This window comes from Coregonus clupeaformis, chromosome 18, assembly GCF_020615455.1.
Source record: "Coregonus clupeaformis isolate EN_2021a chromosome 18, ASM2061545v1, whole genome shotgun sequence".
In the NCBI taxonomy this organism is placed as follows: Eukaryota; Metazoa; Chordata; class Actinopteri; order Salmoniformes; family Salmonidae; genus Coregonus; species Coregonus clupeaformis.
The window spans coordinates 29,546,107-29,567,474 of NC_059209.1; the positions used below are offsets into that span (position 1 = coordinate 29,546,107).

Genomic DNA, 21,368 nt, shown 5'->3' on the forward strand with positions numbered 1-21,368 from the left:
GTTTGACCTGTGTCATTGCCAACAAAGCGTATATAACAAAGTATTGAGAAACTTTTGTTATTCACCAAATACTTATTTTCCACCATAATTTGCAAATAAATTCATTAAAAAATCCTACAATGTGATTTTCTGGATTTTTTTTTTCTCATTTTGTCTGTCATAGTTGACGTGTACCTATGATGAAAATGACAGGCTTCTCTCATCTCTTTAAGTGGGAGAACTTGCACAATTGGTGGCTGACTAAATACTTTTTTCCCCCACTGTATTTATACACACACACACACACACACACACACACACACAATCATATTTCATAGATAGGCCTATTGTATTCTCCACCGCAGATCTACCCTGATGTACAACCTATCTAACGTCAATGAGTACTATACTTTATGACCTAGAAACAGGAGAACTAGGAATAGCTAAAGCCTTGTTTCCCTTCACTTTAAACAAGACTTGGAAATCCCCTTCAATGGTTTCCAGATTCCAAGGCGCAATTAAAAGATACCCTTTAGCAAGATGGCATCAGAGGCAAGCAGTTAATGTACTAAAGTATGAAGATAAGGGGAGGAAAAGACTGGGGATTGACTCTAATGTCTCATGATTAAAACAATCTGTCACTGGAAGAGAGCCGGCAGTGGCGGTGGCAGAGGAGTGTTTCCCTCTTTATGTATTTATTTCAATTTCATCAGGGGAAATTTGCGAGTTGAAAGAGGCAATTAATGCGTGGCCCAATCGGCCCGGCCCTCTCTGAGCTGTAGGACCTGCTCTACATTCCCGGGCTGTCGCCTGCCGCTGCTAACAGCCTTAGGGTAATGATGAATAGATCCACCCGGCAGAAACGGAAGGAGAAGAAAAAAAAGAATGAGTGTGACGGGGACAAATACAAATTAGCCCTGTAAGTGGGTGGCGGAGGATGTGAGAGATGAATTGCCTAATTGGCACATTTGTTTCAATTAGGAGGCGGCCATCAGTGTCACAGGCTTGACAGAGAACCGGGTTCCAGGGCTAGGCCATGTGTGTCTGTGGGAACCCGGGAGGACGTCTGCTCTCCTGGAGCGGAGCGGAGAGGAAACTGAGACCTGGGTGGGTGGGTGACAGTAAAGTCTTATGTCTGTAATGTATTTTTGTTATGTGTTTGGACCCCAGGTAGATCAGCTGTCATCATGCCGAATAAAGATACAAATAAAATCTGAGACATATAGCTGGGTGACACTCGGCAGCATAGCTGTGGAAATGTTATATTAAATGTATTGCATTGGGGCCATGAGAGTGTGCAGCTTTTCTTTTCTGGGTGACATTCAGAAGCTCTACTGTATGGCTGTCTTTGTCCCTTCCTACTCTACTGTATGGCTGTCTTTGTCCCTTCCTACTCTACTGTATGGCTGTCTTTGTCCCTTCCTACTCTACTGTATGGCTGTCTTTGTCCCTTCCTACTCTACTGTATGGCTGTCTTTGTCCCTTCCTACTCTACTGTATGGCTGTCTTTGTCCCTTCCTACTCTACTGTATGGCTGTCTTTGTCCCTTCCTACTCTACTGTATGGCTGTCTTTGTCCCTTCCTACTCTACTGTATGGCTGTCTTTGTCCTTTCCTACTCTACTGTAGCTGCAACAGGTAAAAGCATAGATATGCTGACACATCGTGTCATGGCTGATTCTCTGAGCGAATCACAGGTTGCGTCCAAACGGCACCATATTTCCTATATGGTGCACTGCTTTTGACCAGAGTCCTATGGCATAGTCAAAAGTAGTGCACTACATAGGCAATACGGTGCCATCTGGGGCGCAAACAGTTAGTAGTGCTCCCCTTCAGCCAGCTGTGCTGAGGAGCCATGGAAGGCCTATAGATGCACGTTGTGGAGCCTGTGACAGTGTGGGTGGGATAACTTTTTTCATTCCTGTGTATCTCATCAAGACAATTACATGGATTAAACAACTAACAGACAAGACCCAGGGACTGGTTGATGCCATGGAGCCCCACTGAACACTGAGTCAGTAGCCAACGTCAAGTGTGTTAGTAATCCACCCTGAGGTGTACGAACAGAGATGTACACACACATGCACGAAGACGCACCTGCACACACACACAGATTGAGCCAAACCAAAGGCTTTGAACTTTGCATGTATACATACAGACAGGGGAGCGGAGGGCTGTGTCAGAGCTATCTCCACCGCTAATGGGTTTGCTACACAAGAGGCTAATAAAAAAAAGATAGGGGAATGTGGACACCCCTTCAAATTAGTGGATTCGGCTATTTCAGCCACACCCGTTGCTGACAGGTGTATAAAAATCGAGCACACAGCCATGCAATCTCCATAGACAAACATTGGCAGTAGAATGGCTTTACTGAAGAGCTCAGTAACTTTCAACGTGGCACCCTCATAGGATGCCACCTTATAAACAAGTCAGTTCGTCAAAGGCCCTTTCCTGTTTCAGCATGACAATGCCCCCATGCACAAAGCGAGGTCCATACAGAAACGGTTTGTTGAGATCGGTGTGGAAGAACTTGACTGGCCTGCACAGTGCCGCGACCTCAACCCCATCAAACACCTTTGGGATTAATTGAAATGGCGACTGTGAGCCAGGCCTAATCACCCAACATCAGTGCCCGACTTCACTAATGCTTGTGGCTTAACAGCAGCAAGTCCCCGCAGCAATGTTCCAATATCTAGTGGAAAGCCTTCCCAGAAGAGTGGAGGCTGTTATAGCAGCAAAGGGAGGACCAATTCCATATTAATGCCCATGATTTTGGAATGAGATGTTCGAAGAGCAGGTGTCCACATACTTTTAGTCATGTAGTGTACATATAGGTAGGGGTAAAGTGACTAGGCAACAGGATAGACAATGAACAGTAGCGTAAGTGATGAGTCAAAAGAGTTAGTGCAAAAAGGATCGATGCAGATAGTGCCTGTATCTATTTGGTTATCTATTTACAGTCTTATGGCTTGGGGGTTGAAGCTGTTCAGGGTCCTGTTGGTTCCAGACTTGGTGCATCGGTACCATTTGCCGTGCGGTAGCAGAGAGAACATTCTATGACTTAGGTGGCTGGAGTCTGACAATTTTTAGAGCGTTCCTCTGACACAGCCTGGTATAGAGGTCTAAGATCCAGTTGCAGATGGAGGTGTTCAGTCCCAGGGTCCTGAGCTTAGTGATGAGCTTGGAGGGCACTATGGTGTTGAACGCTGAGCTGTAATCAATGAACAGCATTCTCACATAGGTGTTCCTCTTGTCCAGGTGGGAGAGGGCTGTGTGGAATGCAATAGAGATTGCGTCATTGTGGAGCTGTTGGGGCGGTATGTGAATTGTAGTGGGTCCAGGGTGTCTGGGATGATGTTGTTGATGTGTGCCATGGCCAGCATTTAAAAGCATTTCATGGCTACAGATGTGTGTGCTACGGGGCGATTGTCATTTAGACATTGGAGAGCGAGATCAAAGTTGGCGGGAACAGCTGGTGCTCTCATGCATGGTTCAGTGTTGCTTGCCTCGAAGTGAGCACATAAGGCTGAATGTGTAATGGTTTTGTATAGCTAAGTAGGAGTATAGAGCACCTTTCCCAAAACATGAATTCAACAGAGTACAACAAATACTCCACATCAAGCTGGCTAACATTGTATTCTTTATATGCCCAAAAAGTAGCATATTCACTGAAATTAGTTTCAGTAAATCTGAAATTAGTTACAGTAAATCAATAGCATCACCCATTTAAAATGACTTTGATGTCAATAGTAAAGTCTGTGCATTTTGGAAGAAACTAACATGAAAGGAAGGCAATTACATGTGGAATGTAATATCTTTCTTATTTGCCACAATGGAACTCAACTAGGAGTTTAACAAGCTGTGTTTAGTGGGTTTTGTTCAGTTTCACTTCAATTGGCTAAGTTAGTCAAAAGCAGTAATGGAGGTAGCATGTAGTACAAATAATCACACAGCAGCACGCCAGTGTTCTTTTCTCTGTGATTTAAAATTGGATTTTTTTCTCCCATTTGTGATTAATTACATTTGAAACACTTGGAATTATCACCTTGTGCGTCCCAACTGATACCCTATTCCTTATATAGTGCACCATGGGCCCTGATCAAAAGTAGTACACTAGGGATTAGGGTGCCACTTGGGACGCGGACCTGAAATTGTTCAGTATGTGTGTCATGGCCTGGGTTCCCATTTCTGAGAGAGTTCAATACATTTCATTTCACATTAAGATCTTTCATTTTATTTCCATAAATTAAGTGTGGTGGTTTATAGTTTGGCTGTTCATTTCACACTTTCCTTTCAGATTATCCTAGAATGGGCTCATTATGCAAGGCTCTCTGATGTTGGCTCCAGTCCAAATGTAACCCATATTCACACTCCTCATTCAAATATTAATTACTTCTTTAATACAAGAGTAAATGTGTTATGATGAAAAAATATGAAACCCAAGTCAATTATACTCACACATTTTTGACTTTAGTTAACTTCACTAACCGCTGCTTCGGTGCTAAAATGCAAAAAATAATGGCAGATCAAACAAAATAAAAATTGGTACGAGTAGGCTATGTATTATTATCCTTGTGGTGGATAGGAATATATCATTGTATACTTCTCCTATTCCTAATGTGCTTGGTTACCTGAATGACTGAAGTTGGATTCATATTTTAATGAAACACCTTATGAAGTGAAAATTATAAACAACATCTTACACTTAATCTTTAATGTAAAATGAAGAGTATTTTCTTGCGCTTTGCTTCAGCACATTTGCAATGTCCATATATATCTGATTTGAATGCGAATTAAATGCCAAAATGGAGTGTGTTTTCAAAGCAACTCACTTAAAAGCCTCACTTGAAAATGTGTGCCTGAAAAAATTGAGAGAAGTGAAATGGAGAGCCAAGTTGAGAGCAGAGCAGTAACTCCAGTGTCACATTTCCCTTATGCAAGTAGTGTGCCAGAGAACTGAGCTAGGAGACAATCTCAGCCTCTCCCAAAGTGCTAGGCGCAGGCTTATATAAGCGGTCTCAGCCACAATGATGCAAAATGTATCCAATTCCGAGCTATAAGCTCGCCTCAACATCATTGCTGACCGAAGGAGTTTCCGAACACGTTCCTCCAGAAGGATGTTTACACTGCATCAAAACCACCAACTCACATTCTATTACAGCTGGGAGTGGAGTGAGCGGGAGCAGCATCCATCCCACAGCCAGCCAGCCAGCTTGCTGAAAAAAGGCTCCCAAAAACCTCACACTACACTTGCAATCTCAATATTTCATGAAGAGGTGGGTACTGTACAATGGAATGGTCTGAGCTGTGAACGCCTGCTCTGTGTTACACAGTATTCACTTCTGGCTGGGTTCATTTATGTTGACAAAGGACTGGAGGGGAGACTCTGGGCTGTTCTCAGCCTGGTTTGCGTCCCAAATGGCACCCTATTCCATACAGTTCACTACTTTTGACCATCAGGCTCTGATTGAAAGTAGTGCACTACATGGCGAATAGGGTGCCATTTGGGACGCAAACCAGGCTAGCATCACCCCACCATCCTTTCCACGCTGAATCATTCATAACTCAAAAAATCCACTTAAACCCACACATGCACCACAGAGCTATAGTTCATATTGATTAACTATAGACACTGCATTTCAATAATACTGTATGTACTTTTCTTTTTAACTGTGCATCCAACAACAACAACACTGTCATCATAAAAACATCACAGTGTGTAGTGCATGCCTACCGCTGACACTACACAGTTGGGAATAAATATAGTTTCCCCCCTGCTGTATAAGAGTTGAAATGCTCCATTCTAGAGCCTCTCAACAGCCTGGAGTGTAAGGTAAGCTGTTTCCCTACACAGAGAGGCTCCCACACTGTTGGAGGGGTCGTAAGTGTTAAGGGCTGGGAAGCTGGGTTCTTACCTCTGCTGCTGGCACTCCCTCTGGGGGGCGGCAGTGCAGCACGATCATCCCTTTGATTGGAGCTTCCTTCCCCTGGGGGTCCTGCTCAAAGTTCTTCCTCAGGTCTGTGTAGGGAGATAACACCCTGCTGTCAGTCCACCCAAAGCCCAGCCTGCCCTCAATCTCCCCATCACTAACACCACTTGACACTGCCACTCTCCCTGCATTTGGTTTGGACAAGACATCAACCTTGGGAGTGAGGAACGGGTATGAATGAACCAGGAGGTGGTCTCCTTTCCTTTCTTCCAACCCAACTCCATCTATCTGCAGGTTGCCAAGGTCATTTGGAGGACAGACTACACAGGCTGATGAGTACATATTCATATATAATATAATATGCCCATTAAACTTAAAAGTATATGTCATGGGGGATAATTATTTTGCTAAGTAGCACGTCTGCTTTCTATCCATCTACTCCTGCAGTGCAGTTTTGGCCATTAGCCATAATGTGAGACTGTGGTGCTTTATAAATATGAGTAGAACAGGCTTAGAACCTCAGTCTCCGACCATGGCAATTTGACTGGTAAACTCATGGGGACACTCAAAATGACACCAGTCCACCCATAATGGCATAATTTAACTGAACGGGGACGTCCGTTCTACTCATTCTAGTTCTATGGGTCAGTGTTTCCTGGACCTGGGGACCAAAAAGAAAGGGTGCACATTTTCATTTTTGCTCTAGCACTAACACACCTGATTAAACTAAAGGCTTGATGATGAGTTGATTAGTTGAATCAATAATCTAAGTGCTAGGGCAAAAACTAAAATGTGCACCCCTTTGGGTCCCCAGGACTAGGATTGGGAAAAACTGCTATGGGTGATACAGTACTGTAGTAGGCGACTCACATGCGATGTGGACAGTGGCCTTCCGGCTCTTGGAGGTGCCCAGGTGGCTCCAGGCCACACACAGACACCAGTAGTCCTCTGGGCCGTGAAAGTCCTCCACCTGCTGACGGGACACGTTGATCAACACCTCACGCACCTTCAGCCCTGCATGGGGGTAAGAAACAGCCAGTAAGGGAGGTTACTGTCTGGATCAAGTGTTATTTAAATAAAGAAACAGCCAGTAAGCGAGGTTACTATCTGCATCAAGTGTTATTTAAATAATGCAACAGCCAGTAAGTGATTTTACTGTCTGGATCAAGTGTTATTTAAATAAAAAACAGCCAGTAAGTAATTTACTGTCTGGATCAAGTGTTCTTTGGAGAAAGAAACAATGTACCGAGAACATATACAGGACCTCTGGTGCTCAGTCCTTGGAGTGCTTAGAGTGTGCTAACTGAAGTTGAGAGATCTTAACAAAATGTTGTCTTTAAGGGAGAGTGGAATGGGACCGGATCAAATATTTACCACACACACACACACACAGCTGTCTGGTAGTACTAATCAATCGTTTTTCAAGTGTGGTAAAAATACATTAGGCTTTTAGGAGGCCTGACACTCTGCCCTAATCAGTGTGTGCCTAATGTGGTTATGTTCTCCCCGTCCTCTTGCTCTCTGCTTAAATATTGAAAGTGCATCACAGATTAAATAGGCAGCCTTCCAAGACTCACTTAAGGGATTCTGTTGTGTGTGAGGCCTAATACTGCTAACAAACAAAAAAACTTAGCTAGAGCAGGGTTTCCCAACCCTCTCCTCGGGCTCCCACAGATGTTTAACATTTTTGGTTTAACCCTAAACTGGCACATCTGATTCAATTAATCAATGGCTTGTGGATTAGTTGACTAATTTAATCAGGTGTACCAGTTCATCAGGTGTGCCCTAAGGACAGGGGTTGGGAAACCCTGGGCTAGCACATCATCATCATCCCCACTAACAAGCTTCACATCAGACCTGCTTCAAAATTATACTCTATGTACAGCACTGTCTCCCAACTCCGGTCCTCCAGTACCCGCAACAGCACACATTTTTGTTATAGCCCGAACAAACTCACCTGATTCAACTTGTCAAGGGCTTGATGATTAGTTTAAAATTAGAATCAGGTGTCCTTGTCCGGGGCCACAACACAAATATGTAATGTTGGGGGTACTGGAGGACTGGAGTTGGAAAACTCTGAGGTAACAGTTACCCTGACACAATAACACATAGTATAAACTATAGTTACACAAGCATAGCAACCACAATTCAAATGCAGCAAATTTTTTGAACAAGCACATTAAAAACGTGTCCGTACCCTCTGAAATCCTCTTAGCGCCACAGCGCAAAACTCCCCAGCTGAAATCTTTGCAGAGACCTGTTATATAGTTCTGTATTGATAAAGGCTTCCATTTTTAATCTGAGCCATGGGATTAGGGACCTGTCATGTTTCTTTCCTCATTTTCAGAGCCTCAATAGCCTGCAGCCCTCCCAAACACAGGATTAAAGAAAATATGTATTGTGTGAGGCTTGGGACAGAAAAAACATGTATTGCATTTCATAACAATTAAACACCACACTGAATAGCAGCAGGAACATGTCCATGTCCTGTTGCTTGAAGATACAGAACAGGAGACATATTTAAAGGTCAGCTGTATGTATAGGAATAAATCATGCCACTCAGAACCAAATCAGCTAGCCTACATTATGTTGAGGTTGTGAGTAAAGTAGTGTATGGATGATGTTAACAAACAAACTCAGCTGCCTGTTAGTCTCCAAACAGATTTTATAGCAAAGTTGTTGTTGGTACTCGGTCCCCTGCTATACTCCAAACAAATTTGAATTCTACTGGAACACATGGAGCATGCCTCTCTGGAGATGAACAAAAAAAATAATCACTACTACAGCCAACCAGCACTTCACTTAGTGAAACAAACATAATTCATAATTCCCCTGCGGAGATTTGGCAATTGACAGAGTGGGGTGAAGAGACAGGAGAGAAAATCATGACTAATGACTGCACATAATCCCCCCCAAAAAGAAACACTGTGAGCAATATGCTAATGAGAGCTGGCAGGTCCTGCACTCTCTGGCATCTCTCTGAGAGGCACATTTCCTTGAGGACTAACCGTCCAGGACAGGTGGTGTGCCTGAGAGACAGGCCCAAGCTTCGACACTCTGTCATCTGTCACCCCTATTTGTTTACAGGCAGAACACCATTGACAGGACTTATTAAACTAAACCTCTGATTTCTTCCACCCCACTTATTCTTTATCCAAGTGGCTCTCCCAGTGACTAAGCCATCCAAAAGGCAGAATTATACACACACAGAGACAGACAGAGACAAAGAGAAAGAGAAAGAGAAAGAGAAAGAGAAAGAGAAAGAGCGAGAGAGAGACACAGAGACAGAGAGACAGAGAGACAGAGAGACAGAGAGACAGAGAGAGACAGACAGACAGACAGACAGACAGACAGACAGACAGACAGACAGACAGACAGACAGACAGACAGAGAGAGACAGAGAGAGAGAGACAGACAGAGCAAGAGACAGAGAGAGAGAGAGAGAGAGAGAGACTTAAGCCATGGCTATTGGCTTTTTTAAAAATGAGAATGGAGGTTAGGGTGGTGTGAGCCAAGTTGGAAGGGACAAAGCAAGGCTAATCTGCTCTCCCTATGGCTTTGCTCTGTTGCCTTGCCATGGCTCAGCTTATTGAGTTGGACAACGGGAAGGGCATAGAGAGAGGCTGGATCCCACTTCAATTTCAGAGGGTTTGGATCATCGTGAAACAGCAGGTGAGATTTGGAAGAAGGATATATCTATATACTGGCACATGGCTTGCATTGGCTCACCTGATTATTCTTCATAATATATTCTACATAGACAATTATCTGTAGTGTTTCAAACCACTACCATTCCCATCAATGCCTGCCTCCTACAGGTCTGAGTCTTCCCTGGGTCTCCCTGTGGTGCAGTTGCAAAGAAGCCTTTAGACTGAGCTACACTTCACTTCCAGAATCCCCTGTAAGGCTCTTTGGTGGTGGGTAGTACAAAGTCAAAGGTCCTCTGGAGTGCACTAGCCATCACTACTTCACCTGCACAGTGTGCTAGCATGTTGATGTCTCCACTGAGCATTCCCTTTTAACACACCCTACCACCCTCAGAGAGACTGTTACTGGCCTCTGTCAACACCAGTCTTTCTGCTTCCTGCTAAAGTTGTTCACAAGGTTGGCATAAAAAACGGGTGTGTAGAAATCTTGTTGCTTTCAATAAGTTTTGACCACATAAATAAGAGACAAGTAGGGTGATGTATTTGACCATATCTTACCGCAATCATTTTAACCATCATCTATATCTACCACATTAAAGAGGGGCCGAATTTACAGATTCCACCTGGGCTTTTCCGGTGCTCATTAACAAGAACTAGATTTGTGTCTTGGGGGTATGGTTCGATGTGGGTGTGTTATGTTTGCTATATCATATCCCAGCAGTAATGTTTTTTTGTCCCTCTTGACAGTGTGAACGTGATTGGTCAGGGAATCCCATGCTTTGCGCGTACTGCATTTCCTGCTTTCTAAATGTAGCCATCTTTGAATGGAAAGTTGTGTGTCATGCCAACGTTAGCTCATGAGTGTGATGATGTTTGAGTTGGAGAAAACCCAAGCCGTTTAGAAAAAAACTATTGTTCTTTCAACATAACATTTGCGACGATGTCTTGTATATATTGTTGTCTAAATAAATCCGAGGCGCTCCAGGCTGTCTGTAAATAAATGGGCGGGTTGTAGGTTGATTCTGGTGAGCAATTGGATAGCTTGCACTGTAGCACACCGGGCAGCTGTGATCAGGATGATTTGATTACTGCCAGCCATGATTAGACTGTGCCAGGCAGTTGTCCCGTGTGGGCAGGATTTAAATCAAAACCTAACCCTCATTTAAGTCATGGCGACCTCAGTTACCCAAATCTCACAAAACTCTGTTTTGGAATATACTGACTTTATGACCCAAATTATCTTACTTAGACTTTTTATTTCATTTTGGCACTGGAATAAATGTTTGAGTAATATAGATGCCAGATAGGCCGTTTTCAACCAGAGAAAATATTTTTTTGCATTCAGTTGCACTTTAAGGAGTTCTGACTTACTGCAGTGAGGTTGATCGTGTGTGTGGGTGGGTGGATGTGTGAGATGTGTGCGGGTGTGTATCCCAGTCTACCAAGGCAGCTATGGTACATGTGAACACTTTGGGCGCAATTAAGGACAAAAGACCTCTCAGCTGAGGAGAGAAACAGCATTAGCACATTCATGTCATACTCAATGCAAACCACAAATAAAGGATGATCATAAAAAGGCAGGTACTGCTCTAAAAAACGGCCATCTAAAACAATGACAGGGGCACTTATCACATTATTAATCCAGAACATCCATTACGAAATCATATACCCTTTATTCTCAGCCCACATACACACACTCTAACCACTCAGACAGAAATGAGCATGCACACACACACACACATATATATCATGTCTGCTAGACAAAATATTTCATTCATCAAATCAAATCAAATGTTATTTGTCACATACACGTGCTTAGCAGATGTTATAGCGGGTGTAGTGAAATGCTTGTGCTTCTAGCTCCAACAGTGCAGTAATATCTAACAAGTAATATCTAACAATTTCACAACATATACCCAATACACACAAAACTAGTAAGTAATGGGATTTAAGAATATATACAGATATGGACAAGCAATGACAGAGCGGCATGGACTAAGATACAGTAGAATATTATAGAATAGAATGCAGTATATACATATGAGATGAGTAGTGCAAGATATGTAAACATTATTAAAGTGACTAGTGTTCCATTTCTTAAATTGGCCAGTGATTTCAATTGTCAGCAGCAGCCTCTAATGTGCTTGTGATGGCTATTTAACAGTCTGATGGCCTTGAGATAGAAGCTGTTTTTCATTTTCTCGGTCCCAGCTTTGATGCACCTGTACTGACCTCGCCTTCTGGATGATAGCGGAATGAACAGGCAGTGGCTTGGGTGGTTGAAAAAAAGAGGACTGAGCACGCCCACATTCTCATCGACGGGGCTGAAGTGGAACAGGTTGAGAGCTTCAAGTTCCTTGGTGTCCACATCACCAACGAACTATCATGGTCCAAACACACCAAGACAGTCGTGAAGAGGGCACGACAAAGCCTATTCCCCCTCAGGAGACTGAAAAGATTTGGCATGGGTCCTCAGTTCCTCAAAAAATTCTACAGCTGCACCATCGAGAGCATCCTGACTGGTTGCATCACCGCCTGGTATGGCAACTGCTTGGCCTCCGACCGCAAGGCACTACAGAGGGTAGTGCGTACGGCCCAGTACATCACTGGGGCCAAGCTTCCTGCCATCCAGGACCTCTATACCAGGCGGTGTCAGAGGAAGGCCCTCAAAATTGTCAAAGACTCCAGCCACCCTAGTCATAGACTGTTCTCTCTGCTACCGCACGGCAAGCGGTACCAGAGTGCCAAGTCTAGGTCCAAAAGACTTCTCAACAGCTTCTACCCCCAAGCCATAAGACTCCTGAACAGCTAATCATAGCTACCCGGACTATTTGCACTGCCCCCCCACCCCATCCTTTTTACGCTGCTGCTACTCTGTTAATTATTTATGCATAGTCACTTTAACTCTACCCACATGTACATATTACCTCAACTACCTCAACTAGCCGGTGCCCCCGCACATTGACTCTGCAACGGTACCCCCCTGTATATATAGCCTTCCTACTGTTATTTTATTTTACTTCTGCTCTTTTTTTTCTCAACACTTTTTTTGTTGTTGTTTTATTTTTACTTTTTTTGTTAAAAATAAATGCACTGTTGGTTAAGGGCTGTAAGCAAGCATTTCACTGTAATGTCTGCACCTGTTGTATTCGGCGCATGTGACCAATACAATTTGATTTGATTTGATTTGATGTCCTTGATGATCTTTTTGGCCTTCCTGTGACATCGGGCGCTGTATGTGTCCTGGAGGGTGGGTAGTTTGCCCACGGTAATGCGTTCGAAAGACCACACCACCCTCTGGAGAGCCCTGCGGTTGCGGGCGGTGCAGTTGCCGTACCAGGCGGTGATACAGCCTGACAGGATGGTCTCAATTGTGCATCTGTAAAAGCTTGTGAGGGTTTTAGGTGCTAAACCGAATTTCTTCAGCCTCCTGAGGTTGAAGAGGCTCTGTTGCGCCTTCTTCACCACACTGTCTGCGTGGGTGGACCATTTCAGTTTGTTGGTGATGTGTACGCCAAGGAACTTGAAGCTTTCCACCTTCTTCACTGCGGTCCCGTCGATGTGGATAAGGGGGTGCACCATCTGCCGTTTCCTGAAGTCCACAATCATCTCCTTTGTTTTGATGATGTTGAGTGAGATGTTATTTTCCTGGCACCACACTCCCAGAGCCCTCACCTCCTCCCTGTAGGCGGTCTCGTCATTGTTGGTAATCAAGCCTACTACTGTTGTGTCGTCTGCAAACTTGATCATTGAGTTGGAGGCATGCTTGGCCACGCAGTCATGGGTGAACAGGGAGTATAGGTGAGCACGCACACTTTTGGGGCCCCAGTGTTGAGGATCAGCGAAGTGGAGATGTTGTTTCCTACCTTCACCACCTGGGGGCGGCCCGTCAGGAAGTCCAGGACCCAGTTGCACAGGGCGGGTTCAGACCCAGGGCCTCGAGCTTAATGATGAGCTTGGAGGGTACTATGGTGTTGAATGCTGAGCTATAGTCAATGAACAGCATTCTTACATAGGTATTCCTCTTGTCCAGATGGGATAGGGCAGTGTGATGGCGATTGCATCTTCTGTGGATCTATTGGGGCAGTAAGCAAATTTAAGTGGGTCTAGGGTGACAGGTAAGGTAGAGGTAATATGATCCTTGACTAGTCTCTCAAAGTACTTCATGATGACAGAGGTGAGTGCTACAGGGCAATAGTCATTTAGTTCAGTTACCTTTGCTTTCTTGGGTACAGGAACAATGGTGGCCATCTTGAAGCATGTGGGAACAGCAGACTGGGAAAGGGAGAGATTGAATATGTCCATAAACACACCAGCCAGCTGGTCTGCGCATGCTCTGAGGACACGGCTAGGGATGCCGTCTGGGCCGGCAGCCTTGCGGGGGTTAACATGCTTAAATGTCTTAATCACGTCGGCCATGGAGAAGGAGAGGCCACAGTCCTTGGTAGTGGGCCTCGTCAGTGGCACTGTGTTATCCTCAAAGCGGGCGAAGGTGTTTAGCTTGTCTGGAAGCGAGACGTCGGTGTTGGCGACGTAGCTGATATCCTTTTGTAGTCCGTGATTGCCTGTAGACCCTGCCACATTCGTCTTTTTTCTGAGCCGTTGAATTGCGACTCCACTTTGTCTCTATACTGATGTTTTGCCAGTATAATTGCCTTGCGGAGTGAGTAGCTACACTGTTTGTATTCTGCCATATTCCCAGTCACCTTGCCATGGTTGAATGTGGTGGTTCGCGCTTTCAGATTTGCACGAATGCTGCCATCTATCCACGGTTTCTGGTTAGGGTAGGTTTTTAAAAGTCACAGTGGGCACAACATCACCTATACACTTCCTGATAAACTCAGTCAACGTTTCAGTGTATTCTTCTAAATTATTTTCGGAAGCTACCCGGAACATATCCCAGTCCGCGTGATCAAAACAATCTTGCAGTGTGGATTCCGATTGGTCAGACCAGCATTGAATAGTCCTTAGCATTGGTACTTACTGTTTGAGTTTCTGCCTATAGGAAGGGAGAAGCAAAATGGAGTCGTGGTCAGATTTGCCGAAAGGAGGGTGGGGTAGGGCCTTATAACCATCCCGGAAGATCGAATAGTAATGGTTGAGGATCTTGGCAGCGTGAGTACAACAGTCGATATGTTGATAGAACTTCGGCAGCCTAGTCCTCAAATTTGTTTTGTTAAAATCCCTGGCTACAATAAATGCAGCCTCAGGATATATGGTTTCCAGTTTGCATAAGGTCCAGTGAAGTTCTTTGAGGGCCGTCGTGGTATTGGCTTGAGGGGGGGATATACACGGCCGTGACTATAACTGAAGAAAATTTTCTTGGGAGATAATACGGTCTGCATTTGATTGTGAGATATTCTAGGTCGGGTGAACAGAAGGACTCGAGTTCCTGTATGTTACAGAATGTTTTCCTGCATTTGGGGACATATTTACTTGACAATGCACCATTTTAATTTCCCGTTGCAGAGAGAGGCAGCTACAGTATATCCAGACGAGGCCTTTGTCTGCCACAGGCATTAGGCCCAATGATCACTGTGTAACAACTACACTGACATAGCCAACGCTCTTCTATACCTCTTTACAACAAAATAATATCCAATTTAAATGAAATCAAGTCTGGCAAAAATAAACACAGACCACTAATAGCTTTTTTGGATCCACGGCATTATAAGCAGAAATAATTAGCAAGTAGACCTATAAAAAAGGCATTGTACTGCAATAGGGGAACGATAACTAAAACTGCACCCACTCATACAGGAAATATTGGAAGAGAAGTTTGCATGTTTTTTTTGTCTCCATCTGTGCGTGGATAAGGAAAGTGATAAGCAATGTCATACTGTTGTCTGTTGGCGATGGAAGAAGGGTTTCATTGGTGTGCGTGGTAAAGAGCTCTATTTTCGAGTCGTCCAACAAACGCCTGAAGTTTGCGTTGGCACTTGGATTGGAACCGGTGCTTTGGTCAGATGACATGAAAATATTACTCTTTGGCCATGCACACAAGTGGTGGATAGGTCAGTATTTTAATTACAATATATCTCAGTATTTGATTAATTTATTTTATACAGTCATTTTTGCTCATCTTTATCAAGAGTGTCAATAATTTCAGACCCCTCTGTATAACACAGACCCCAATACACCCAGTCCTGCCTGACATGGAAGCCAAAACAGAATAGTAATCAAAACAAAAAATGTAAAGCTCCTTTTTCGGTAATAAAAAAAGTAGACATTTACAACACAGCCCTCCGGCACCGGACTAGCTGAAACCTGAGGTAAGACCAAATAAAATCATCTCGAGAGAGACATTTATTTAACCCCTCTAAGGAGCCTATGCTGTACAGGTACGGTATGTGTGTGAGGTGTATTGTATTGTCTGGGCACATTCAGTTAACAACCCCATTAACGGTGTCACGAAGGAACCCTGGGGCAAAGATAACATCAATTCTCACTTTAGTGGCCATTACAGAGTGGCAAAAGCATTGCAACACTCATGATATAGGAGGGTTGAGTGTGCGGTGAGGCTTAGGCCCCAGCTGAGAGGGAAGCATAGTGTCACTGAATGTTTGCTTCCCGATTGCTGCCTGTATGTTGCCTTTTTGCTGGTCACATGCAGCTGTTGTTCCCCTGGACTCTCCTGTGTCTCATTCCAGAAATGTGCTCCCTTCCATCTGCCCTCATTTACACTCCTTCACTGATCTGATAGGACTGGATATTATGTGAAACTAATATGGTGTACAACTAGGTGCTAGGGGAGCTATTGCTTACACCAACCCAGTTGTCTCAGTGAGATCCATGAAGGGAAGTGAACGAGGACAGAGGGAAGGTAACATGGTCAGGGAATTAGATGCAGCCGGGTTTCCTGGCAGGTGTGTCAGACCACCGGGGTTGTTTATCTGCTTTTCTCAGGCCTCTCTTCCCCCATAGTGCCCAGGCCGGTCAGGACCTGCCACTCTCCATGTGCCTCCAATCTATGTAGGAGAAAGCAACAACTTTCTCTGCTCACTGCTCACCAACGATAACATTCACTATGCACAGACTCAACAAGAAAGGTCAGTGATTTTTCTCTAATCCTTGGGCATTGAATCCTAATGCAATACAAGGGTCTATATGGTGCCCATTTGTGTGTGATTCCCTTCAGCATATCGACTATTTACCCCTGAGAAAGAAGGAGATTTAAACTAGGTTAAAGTTAGAATCCTTAATTTAAACAATAACAAAGCAGAAATCCTGCCTCTGTTTTGGTAAAATGCTGAGGGATGGGCATGGAGAAATGTAACTACTATCAACTTAATAGACAGAGCTATGAATGCAAGGATCTACCATACGTGATATCAAAATTATAGTTTTAACCATGTTTCGAGGCTATAAAATGTGTTTACATTTACATTGTTCACAAACACTGGAGTAAAACAAGCTTATATTTAGGGTTTTGATGGGGGTACGACAGTTAATAAGCTATATTCTTCAAAAATCAAATAGGTATAATTAATTTATAAATCAAAAATTAGATGTAGCAACTGAGGATTCCAGCTTAATTAAAAACACAAAAGATGGTAGAGGGAAGCATAGATCTTACCTGATGTGGATTAGAATTCCATGATGCTGTTAACTGATGCAAGCAGTAGAATCAGTTAAAAACAGATAAAAAATACATCTTAAGGAACAGCGGGGACTGTTAAGAGACACACACACACACACACACACAGGCACAGACACACGCATAAGACACGCACTCTACACACACATGGATTTTGTATTGTAGATATGTGGTTGTAGAGTAGTGGCCTGAGGGAACACACTTAATATGTTGTGAAAAGTGTTATGAAATGTAATGTCATGTAATATTTTAAATTGTATGCCTTAATGTTGCTGGACCCCAGGAAGAGTAGCTGCTGCCTTGGCAACTGCTAACGGGGATCCTTAATAAATTCAAATACAAAGAAGCAGTCCATCCATAACATCATAAATACATAGTGCCTTCAGAAAGTATTCATACCCCTTGACATATTCCAAATTGTTGTATTACAGACTGAATTAAAATGTGATTAAATCTATACTTTTTTTTCACCCATCTACACACAATACCCCATAATGACAAATTTATTGAAAATGAAATACAGAAATATTTCATTTACACAAGTATTCACACCCCTGAGTCAATACATGTATGAATCACCTTTTACATCGATTACAGCTGTATGTCTTTCTGGGTAAGTCTCTAAGAGCTTTGCACACCTGGATTGTAAAATTCTTCAAGCTCTGTCAAGTTGGTTGTTGATCATTGCTAGACAGCCATTTAAGTCTTGCCATAGATTTAAGTAGATTTAAGTCAAATTTAACTAGGCCACTCTGGAACATTCAATGTCATCTTGGTAAGCAACCCCAGTGTAGATTTGTCCTTGTGTTTTAGGTTATTTTCCTGCTGAAAGGTGAATTCATCTCCCAGTGTCTGTAAGAAAGCAAAATGAACCAGGTTTTCCTCTAGGATTTTGCCTGTGCTTAGCTCTATTCCGATGACAAGCATACCTATAACATGATGCAGCCACCACCATGCTTGAAAATATGAAGAGTGGTAGTCAGTGATGTATTGGATTTGCCCCAAACATAACGCTTTGTATTCAGGACACAACGTTAATTTATTTTCCAAATTTTTGCAGTTTTACTCCAGTAAATTATTGCAAACAGGATGCATGTTTTGAAATATTTTTATTCTGTACAGGCTTCCTTCTTTTCCCTCTGTCATTTTGGTTAGTATTGTGGAGTAACTACAGTGTTGTTGAGCCATCCTCACTTTTCTCCTATCACAGCCATTAAACTCTAACTGTTTTAAAGTCACCATTGGCCTCATGGTGAAATCCAGGAGCGATGTTCTTCCTTTCCAGCAACTTAGCTAGGAAGGACGCCTGTATCTTTGTAGTGACTGGGTGTATTGATACACCATCCAAAGTGGAAGTAATAACTTCACCATGCTCAAAGGGATATTCAATGTCTGCTTTTTTGTTTTTACCCATCTACCAATAGGTGCCCTTCTTTGCGAGGCATTGGAAAACCTCCCTGGTATTTGTAGTTGAATCTTTGTTTGAAATTCCCTGCTCGACTGAGAGACCTTACAGATAATTGTATGTGCGGAGTACAGAGATTATGTAGTCATTCAAAAATAATGTTAAACACTAGTATTGCACACAGAGTGAGTCCAAGCAACTTATTATGTGACTTGTTAAGCACATTTTCACTCCTGAACTTATTTAGGCTTTCCATAACAAAGGGGTTTAACACTTATTGACTGAAGACATTTCAGCTTTTCATTTGTAATTCATTTGTCAAAATAATTCCACTTATGGGGTATTGTGTAGGCCAGTGACATCTCAATTTAATCAATTTTAAATTCAGGCTGCAACAACAAAATGTGGAAAAAGTCAAGGGGTATGAATACTTTCTGAAGGCACTGTATCTCAGAACAAACCATGATGAATAGTTTCTCCTTGGAACACATGTATTATGATTCCCTACACATAGCTACACAGGCTGCTTTAACTAATCAGTATTGAGGATATGTCCTCCTTGTAGATTGCTCCTTCCTCCAGTAGTCCCAAATGGCACCCTATTACCTATATAGTGCACTACTTTTGCAGAGCCCTATTGCTCCTGGTCAAAAGTAGTGCACTAAATAGGGTGCCATTTGGGACAGGAAACCCTGTGAGCCAAGTGATGATTCGCTAGTCTCAGACATATGGGAGGGAGTGGACCAGTTTCCACCAAACAAACACCCAGGGGACCAATATTTCCCTGACACAGAACCTGGTGCGTATTCCCCCAATTCATTGAGGCAGTAAGGTCTTCAAGATGACAATGCTCTCCACTCTTAGTGGTAAGCCATTGACAAGAATAGGGAATTAATATAGGGAATTAAGCAAATGGCTCAGGTAAATATGGAGAGAGCATCCCAATCCAATCATTTATCCATTTTAAACCTATAAGAACACATTATCGCTTGCAGCGCTCAATGTAAATCGGAGGCCACTGTGACATTGCTTTTCCCAGTAATCTCTCCGCTGTTCAATTATGTATAGGCATGTTGACCCTATCAAAAAATCAATTACTGACAGGTTGAAAACACCCTGCCTCATTCCAGAGGCCTCAGCACAGCTGTCTGTGGTTATCTCTAGTCAACACACTCCATACCATGGTTTAAAACAACAGTGCGGTCTGAACTGAATTCTCACTGCTTTGAGAAATACCTAGCCTGCTGATATTACCATAGACATTTAAACATGGACAAATTGTGTCAGATAAGTTGATTTTCCTTAGAGGTAGGAAGGTTAATGGAAAGGAAAAGTCCCATGAGCAGCACTTAGTGACAGAACATTCTCAGCTTACTACTTCAACTCGCTGACTGTCTTTAGTCTGTGACCAACTCTGAGTTTCTCCTCTCCCCTCCCCTGTCCTCTCTTCTCCCCTCCTCTCCTCTGAGCTCTCCTCTCCGCTCTCCTCCCTGTGCCTCAGTCTGGTTAACTCAAGGGCATTGTAGCGCCTCTTATCTGTGGCTGTGATTCATCAGCCTGTTTGGTAAATAAGAGATGTTATCATCACGGTGCTCTCGGTGGCATTGAAGGCCCATGTCCTAATCAATAACATCCCATTCTTCATAGATCTGCTGCTTTGATTAGCTTGGCCTAATCCAATACACAATTTGGCTGTCCATTACCAGAGCAGGACAAAGCAGTGTTGAGCATGTTGTTATCAGTGGTGGTTATGAGTTTAGTGCTGATATACACCTAGCTGGCTATGCAGCAGGTGAGATGAGGACAGGACAATCTCAGCCAGGCTCTTTTAATTGCAAATCCACCCGGGCCTCCTTCTGATGCAGAACCCATTGGTTTTATAGCCTAGGCAAGGCAACACTGCAGGCGGTTAAGTGCAGGAGAAGGTAAAAAAGGTAAAAAACCGTTCCCCGAATATAGCTTAAAGGCAGAGCGAGGTAAAAAGGAATAACTTTTTTATTTATTTTTTACACTGGGCGTTCTTGAATCAGAATCTGTGAAATTGTGAAGATAATGTGTTAGGTGTACCATGTGGGGAGGCGGTGCTCCGTCTGGAGGGAGCTCAACGAGCAGACGGTTATTCACGTGAGAATGCAGATGAGCTGAACAAGTATGAACCGAGTTAATGAATACAAAACTGCTTTCAAATCCTACATCAGACCTGATCTACTCAGGGTTTACAAAGACCATACTTCCTTTACAGTAGGAAAACAACACATTGGCTCTATGAAATTGAAAGGATAATATCAAGTTTATAACCTTATGAAATAAGCAATATGAGCCATTATGGTACCGTTAACATGACAAAGAATTACCCCATGGGTTTAGCTAGGAACTTTATTGTGGAGTTAACAGACATTGATTGGTCAATAGGTTGTCAGACCCTCTCTACATGTACAGGTAGTTTAACCTCTCATAAGAACAACCTTTCACCGCCAATCCCAGTGCAATGGGTGATATTCCCTTTATTTTGGTAATTTGCATACAATTATAAAAATACAGTGCTTGGTTTGGAGCTCATGGAATCCATTTTAGAAATAAATAATTTAATTTGATGACAATAATTCAGCATTCAGCATCAGATTTTTGGCTCCTTCCACTTAAAAAAGAACATCAGGCACTTCACTTTTTGTTGTTGTTAGATAATGCTCCATTCTGATCTCTGAAATAAATAAATTAGGTTGCCTCTTGCTAACCATTGGACGTAGCATAAAGCAAGTTTGTTAATAAAACCCAAACAGTGAACTTTTCCCTAATACTTTTCCCATGTAC

General features: G+C 43.1%; 1 protein-coding gene across 3 annotated transcripts in view; it reads right to left on the reverse strand.

Annotated features, from left to right (window-relative positions):
- The window catches only part of LOC121530679 (netrin receptor UNC5D-like), a 302,006-nt gene that overhangs the window by 74,172 nt on the left and 206,466 nt on the right, over positions 1 to 21,368 (reverse strand). For all 3 annotated transcript variants that reach the window (XM_041835831.2, XM_041835832.2, XM_041835830.2), the window contains exons 3-4: positions 6,779 to 6,922; positions 5,894 to 5,997 (exon numbers count right to left, since the gene is read on the reverse strand). In XM_041835831.2, the coding sequence (XP_041691765.1) occupies positions 5,894 to 5,997; positions 6,779 to 6,922 (248 nt within the window). The remainder of the gene's footprint in view (positions 1 to 5,893; positions 5,998 to 6,778; positions 6,923 to 21,368) is intronic.